The sequence below is a fragment of the Leptonychotes weddellii genome, chromosome 9, assembly GCF_054177405.1.
Source record: "Leptonychotes weddellii isolate Sample4059 chromosome 9, ASM5417740v2, whole genome shotgun sequence".
NCBI classification, from domain to species: domain Eukaryota; kingdom Metazoa; phylum Chordata; class Mammalia; order Carnivora; family Phocidae; genus Leptonychotes; species Leptonychotes weddellii.
The window spans coordinates 122,950,042-122,956,576 of record NC_138377.1 but is presented as its reverse complement, the minus strand read 5'-3'; the positions used below and the strand labels follow the sequence as shown (position 1 = coordinate 122,956,576).

At 53.3% G+C, this 6,535-nt stretch overlaps 1 protein-coding gene across 1 annotated transcript; it reads left to right on the top strand.

Moving 5' to 3' along the window:
- The first annotated feature begins 1,654 nt into the window (after positions 1-1,654).
- Positions 1,655-4,664, top strand: RPS17 (ribosomal protein S17). Its single transcript, XM_081831739.1, has 5 exons — positions 1,655-1,792; positions 2,054-2,205; positions 2,575-2,680; positions 3,163-3,228; positions 4,538-4,664. Exons 1-5 carry the CDS (start codon positions 1,790-1,792, stop codon positions 4,616-4,618), a joined length of 408 nt encoding a protein of 135 aa, XP_081687865.1. The 5' UTR covers positions 1,655-1,789; the 3' UTR covers positions 4,619-4,664.
- The last annotated feature ends 1,871 nt before the right edge of the window (positions 4,665-6,535 follow it).

Below are 6,535 nucleotides of genomic sequence, written 5' to 3'. Positions count from 1 at the left end.
GTTCTCGTCTGTGTCTCTGTGTCTGTGGTGTGGGAGCCAAGGGGCAGCAGGGTAATAAGACTTGAGAGTAAAAATTCATGTTTCCTTGGATTTTCTGTGATGGGATTCCAGCCCAGGTTGATGGTGGGGCCATGGGGAGATCTGCCCCTGTCAGTACTTCTTGGTCACTTCTGTGGTCAAATGCACCTCGGAGACGCCTCTCTAGGGGGTGGGTAGCTTTGCTCCAAGCATAAAAAGCCATCATGCTTACACTTCTCAAAGCTCCAGACCCAGCTTGGAGAAACTGGAGGCACAGCTCCTCAGGCCACTTGTTCTCAAGCTCTCCCAAGCCTTCTTGGAAGGCTTCCCATTGTCTTGGACTCACCTGTGCTTGACCCAGTTCCTTTCTGAGAGGGAGAAATTTACTTGCTGCGCTTCAGAGAGCCCTGTTAATTTGGATTCTATCACAGGCTCCCAGGATTTGTGAGAGGGTCCGCTGATGCTCTTTCCAGGTAGGTTGTGCCTGGGCCCAGTGCCTGGACTGAGCCTTTGGATTCCACTTTAGTCTGAGGTAGAGGGAACCTGGCACAGCAAAGCATCCATCTGGTGAGAGGTGTAAGAACTCACCGTTGGAGGGGGTGGGGGAGTCCTTCAGCCAAGACGGAGAGGCCTCATCTTTTACTCGAGGTCTGGCTGGCAGATGCTGGACAGGAAGTTTGCTGATATTTTATAAGTAAGTTCCTGCAACTCCCTCAGAGGAGCATGAGCGTCCCTTTTGGTCTCTGCTTTTTCTCCTTTTTCCTGCAGAGGCCTCTCTCCTCCCCTTCGTCCCCCATCTTGTCCAGGGGCCACTTTCAGGTAGAGGGCTTCCTGTCCTCCTTCCATTCCCAGTCCAAAGTCTGACGACGCTGGCGAAGGTGACCAGAGTGAGTTGAGGGATGAGGCCCAGCCCCGTGCCCCTGAACTCCTGCAACCTGGCCAGTCCGGCCTGGGCTTCAGAAGGCCTGGCTTGGGGATGGGTGCGGCAGCAACAGCCTGAAGCTTGTACTGGCTGGAGGAGGTGCCCCAGTGGTTGGGAGCGCTGCAGGCGAACTGGGCCCTCCGCTTCCACGTTTGAGAGCTTGCTTTGTGGGGGGCACTGGGGACTAGCTAAGCAAAACGGCCCTTACTGTGGTAGAGCTCACCCTTAGTTGAGGAAACTAAGACGAGTCACCGTGACAAGCAGCTTAAAAAAGGACGGTGATGCTCAGAAAGGATAGAAGGGGGGAAAGCCCCTCTGATGAGGCGATGCTTGAGCAAAGATTTGGAAGAAACGGGATAACGTCTCCCAGTGGCGCCCTTCTCCGCAAGGCTAGAAAAGCAAGTCCCTGAGGCTGGGGGTCCTGGGCGGGGCACCGTCCTACCTCCTTACCTTTCCTCGCTCCCGAACCGCCGTCCTCAGGACTCTAAAGCCTCCCTCCGTCTCGCTGGCGTGTGCAGAATACATGCACCCCTTCTAGTCTAGGGCACATCGAACGATCCTGTCTCAGAACGAAGAAGCAGAAGAAGCGGGCCGACAGAACGCTAGGAGGGGCGGGGAGCGGGGGCGGAAGCGGGAGCGGCGCCACCGGGGGGCGGAGGCGGGCCAGGAGTTCGCCCCGCCCGCCAGGCGACGGCGGGCCCCCTGCACTTCCGCCCCGCCGCGCCGGGGGTCGCTGTGGAGCACCCGCGTCGGCTCTGCGTGTCCCGGGGTAGCCGGAAGCGCCTTTCTGGCCGCGCTTTATAGGCCTCGCTTGTGCTTCCTGTTTCCTCTTTTACTATACCCGCCGACATGGTAGGTATCTTGGCCCGAAGCCCCGGTCTCCTACAATCGTCCTCCATCCTCTGCTTTCCGCGGCCCCCAGCCCTCGAGGAGGGGCGCGGGACTCCCGCGCCGCCGACCTCCGCGGGCCGCTGGCCTCCGCGCTGAGCCCCGCGCTCCGGCACTGCCCGGCCGGCCCTCCTCCCGTCCCGGGCTCAGCCCCAGCCCGCGAACCCCGCCGCCGTCGGAGGGCTGACCCGGCTCGCGGGTGACGCTGTGTTCTCCCGCCCGCAGGGCCGCGTCCGCACCAAAACCGTGAAGAAGGCGGCCCGGGTCATCATTGAGAAGTACTACACGCGCCTGGGCAACGACTTCCACACCAACAAGCGCGTGTGCGAGGAGATCGCCATCATCCCCAGCAAGAAGCTCCGCAACAAGATCGCAGGGTGAGCTGGCGGGCCTGGCGCGGAGGAGCGCGGGAGGGGCGCGCTGCGGGCTTCGCTGCGGCCACGTCGGGGGCTTGGGCAGGGGGCGGGGCGGGGGGAGAGGAGCGCGGGAGGGGCGCGCTGCGGGCTTCGCTGCGGCCACGTCGGGGGTTTGGGCAGGGGGCGGGGCGGGGGGAGAGGAGCGCGGGAGGGGCGCGCTGCGGGCTTCGCTGCGGCCACGTCGGGGGCTTGGGCAGGCGGCGGGGCGGGGCGGGGGTTCGAAGCTTGGACGGGCTGCGGTGAGCCGCGCTGTGCGCCCGGGCGCGGAGCCCCGGCCTTGTCCCTGCGGCGTCTGCGGCCTCACGGTGCTCGTGGCCGTGTCCTTCGCAGCTATGTCACACACCTGATGAAGCGGATTCAGAGGGGCCCGGTGCGCGGCATCTCCATCAAGCTGCAGGAGGAGGAGAGAGAAAGGAGGGATAATTACGTACCCGAGGTAAGCGTGCGGGGTCTGGCCCGTCCTCAGAGATGGAGCAGGTTGCTGAGAGCCTTGAGAGGTCCCTCCGGCGAGTCCGAGGAAGGGGGTCTCTTACGCACAGAGCCCCCCCGGCCAGCTGTAGTGCCCAAAATCATCTGTCTGTGTGATCGCCCCTTCTGCCCTGCTGGGGCCCTTGAGGTCCCTTCTGGCTCTTCCCAGCAGAGCCCTTGACGCTGTGCGTTTCATGGTTTGCCTTCGCATGGCATTCCAGAGTCGTTCGCCTCCTGCCGAGGTTTTCTGAAAACTGGTTGGATGTGAACGAGGGAGTTACAAAGGTAGAAGCAGAAGAGCAGATCCCTGGGACCTGGAATTCTTAAGCAGACTGCTCAGCTTGGGGGATGGCGGCCCCCTGTTATCTCTCGTTGAAGAATCTTGGAGAAGCGTGCGGAGAGTGAGAGAGGACCCACTGATTGTTTGGGGGCCTGCCCTGTTCCTTCTAGGTCTCAGCCCTGGATCAGGAGATCATTGAAGTAGACCCTGACACTAAGGAAATGTTGAAACTCTTGGTAAGTGTTGGCCGAGTTCCTAAAGGAGGACTTTATCCCTGGTCGAGGACTATCGTACTTCTCTCCTCTCTGTAGTAACAGGAGCTACGTTCTTCATACATTTCCTTTGTCCTCGCTGTGTCCCGAGAGGCACATCCTGTTACCTACTTTTCCTACCTGAGGAAATGTAACTTGAAGATTAATGGGTGGTAGGGTTGGGAACTCCATCTACACTGATAACCACTGGACAGGCTGCCTCCAAAATGGGGTTAGCTAGTTGAAGGTGGAGATGGCCCTCCACAGGAAGAGAGTTCCCAAAGCCTTGACCATCACCCCATGACTTCCAGGACAACCCTACTCCCTTCTCTCCTCCTGTTCGCTTCTTGCCTCTGTGGCTGCTCCTCACATTTGCCTCCTCCGTTCCAGCTCTGGTTGTCTTTTCATTTCACTCTCTGTGCCTTGCTCGGGGACTTCACTCCTTGTGCGTCTGTCTGCTGACTGCTCCAAAGAACTGTGCTCTGCCTTCCCCGTGCTTCCCAGATAGTTGAGCTGCGTTCATGGGGCTTCTCTCTGCAGGGGTAGCTAGTTGGGTGAAGGCAGCATGGCTTCAGAGGCCAGTACACAGGGACTTGAAGCAGCTTCATTTTTTCTTCTTTATGATCATGAAGTGTTTAAGACATTCAGAGAGGTAATGAACAAAATGAACTTCAGTGTACTCACCAGCCAGTTTCAGAGAAACATTACCAGCATAGCTAAAGTCTGTTGTGGATAATTTTCTCCAGAAGTAGTCAGTTCTCAATGCAACTTTTCAGTTTCAACTGTAAAATTGGTTTTTGAGGATAAAATGGGAGGGACATTAAGTTCCAGGTATGTGCAGGCTCTTGGCAGTTGGATTAGTGATGCTTCTTACTTGTGTCAGGCCCTGGAAAGGAAGTGGGACTGTATGTGACCTAGAGCAGTGATTCTCAAAGGAAAAGATTTTGACCTTCAGGACGTTTGGTCGTGTCTGGACACGTTTGGTTGTCAGAGCTGTGGAACACTAGCAGACATTAATGGATAGGGGGCAGGGGTGCTGCTAAAAATCCTACAGTTTACAGGACAGCACCCTTGTCTGGGGGTTGGGGTGCATGTGCCTTCAGACTCAAGCAGGCTCCCTTGTGAGTTTATTGCTCTGGGGCAGGGAGAAGGCCTCTGTTGGGTTTCTGCAGGTCCTGCCAGCCTGGCCCCAAGCTAGTGGAGGCAGACAGGCATGGCCTGGCGGTGTCCCTGGGACTTACAGCACAGATCTCCCCAGTATAGCCACACTGAACCTATTTTGTTGTTTTTCCAGGACTTTGGCAGTCTGTCCAACCTGCAGGTCACTCAGCCTACAGTTGGGATGAATTTCAAAACCCCACGTGGAGCCGTTTGAATCTTTCTGCTGTGCTGTAATATCTTCAATAAACCTTGGACAACAACCTTGCCTGTGTCCTGTGTGGGTTGGGTGCTCAGGGCAGGAGTTCTTTCTCAGGGAGGAATCCTGAAGAGCGCTCTGCAGTGGGAGCATCTGTAAGTGGCCTCTGGGCAGTGCCGGAGACTGAGCCACCCTGCCTCGTCCTGGCAGGTGCTGAGCACTAACCTTGACTTCAGGTGGAAGTCGGGCGATGCTTTCCTCCTAGCCCTGCACATATATATTCGTATGCACTTTTTTCTGGTCTATTGAGGTAAGAGTCATGTCCTCTTGCCCCAAATATTTCAGTGTCTGTTTCCTAGGAACAAGGACATTCTTTTACAAAACCACAGTACAATGTTCAAAATCAGGAAATTTAACATTGATACAACCATATCAATTTTTGCCGATTTCCCAATGTCTTTTATAGTTCTTTTTCCCTGGTCCAGGATCCAACCCAGAATCACTGACTGCACCTAGTGTTCATGTCCCTCCAGCCTCCTTTCCATGTCTTTTCATGACATTTTTGAAAAGCATTGTCTGACATTGTAGAATGTCCTTCAGTTTGGGTGGTTTCATGTTTCCTTAGATTTAATTTACCTTTTTCTGTAGGAAGACCCCAGAAGTGACCCTGTTCTTGGCGCATCGAATTGAGAGGCGCAGGATCAGCTTGTCACATTTGTGATGTTTACTTCGAGCTCTTGAATTAAGGCACACCTGTCAAGTTTCTCCATTGTGAACTTTTCCTATGAAGAGTCGGGGCTGAGAGGGTCCAGGCCTAGAAGACCCTGGGATGAGCGCCTGATGGCAGTTACCAAGAAAAACTCATTTCACGGGAAGATGAAAAAGTCCACTCTTCATGGAGTTAAAATATCATTAATCTCCCCACAAGTTTGTAATTATTTCCTATTTTTCCTATTTTTCTGTATCATCCTTGGCTATTTGTGTTAAGGGATAATGTACAACACACACAAAAAAGGGAAATGACTCTCCTACAGATATCAAATGAACAATTTTTTTTTTTTTTTTTTAACTCAGTGAGGGAACAACATGTCACTATCAGTTCAAAGGAGAAGTCACAGAAGGACGAATGTGGAGTCAAGGAGTGTTTAAATGAATTTATAAATGGACAGGAAACTGATTTTTTTCACAGGAATTAAGTCAACTGACTTCCTACCCAACAGAATTTATGTATTTGCACGTCTATAGATAAAGGATTCTTGGCTTGCTTTCAGGTATTTGCAAGTTACAGAGCTGTAAGTAGCAGGGCCAGGAAGGAGGAGGGCAGCGGCCCTGGAACGCCAAGCAGAAGCCAAAGGGTTGTTGGTCCTCACAATCCGTGGCTGTGCATTGAAACAGAAATTTCCCCTCTCTTTCTGAAAATTCATACTTGTTCTGTATCGTCTCTGCCATCAGGATTCTCCACTTCATTAGTATATAGTCCGTAGTTCTCTCTCAAAATTAGAAAAACCCCCACCTGTTATTTATCATTTTAAATGTTGTGTTTGCTTTCTTTGCTAACTAAGTTAAACTTGTCAGATGTTTGACTATTTTATCGATTGTTTCGAAAAACCAGCACTTGAAGTTTTACCCTTCTTTCTACTTTATCTGAGGTGCCTCTGTTTCTCATTAGATATTGGAGAAAAACAACCCAATTCAGTTGTGAGGGATGTGACCAAAGCTCATTTTCTCTTTTTCCACAGCAGGGGTCAGCAAACTGTGGCCGGCGGCCTGTGTGTGAGCCTGGAATGGTTAGGAGTGGTTTTTACATTTTGAAGTGGCTTAAAATAACCACAGGAGGACAATAATGTGAGCTGTGAAAACTGTATGAAATTCATGTGTCTGTACGTTTTACTGGGACAGAGCCACGTTCCTTCACATATTATATATGCCTATTTC

Bases quoted from the DNA above. Each gene is read 5' to 3' on its own strand.
- RPS17 (XM_081831739.1), top strand. The intron at 2,206-2,574 runs GTGAGCTGGCGG...TGTCCTTCGCAG, and splicing joins CTCCGCAACAAGATCGCAGG to CTATGTCACACACCTGATGA. The intron at 2,681-3,162 runs GTAAGCGTGCGG...TGTTCCTTCTAG, and splicing joins GGGATAATTACGTACCCGAG to GTCTCAGCCCTGGATCAGGA.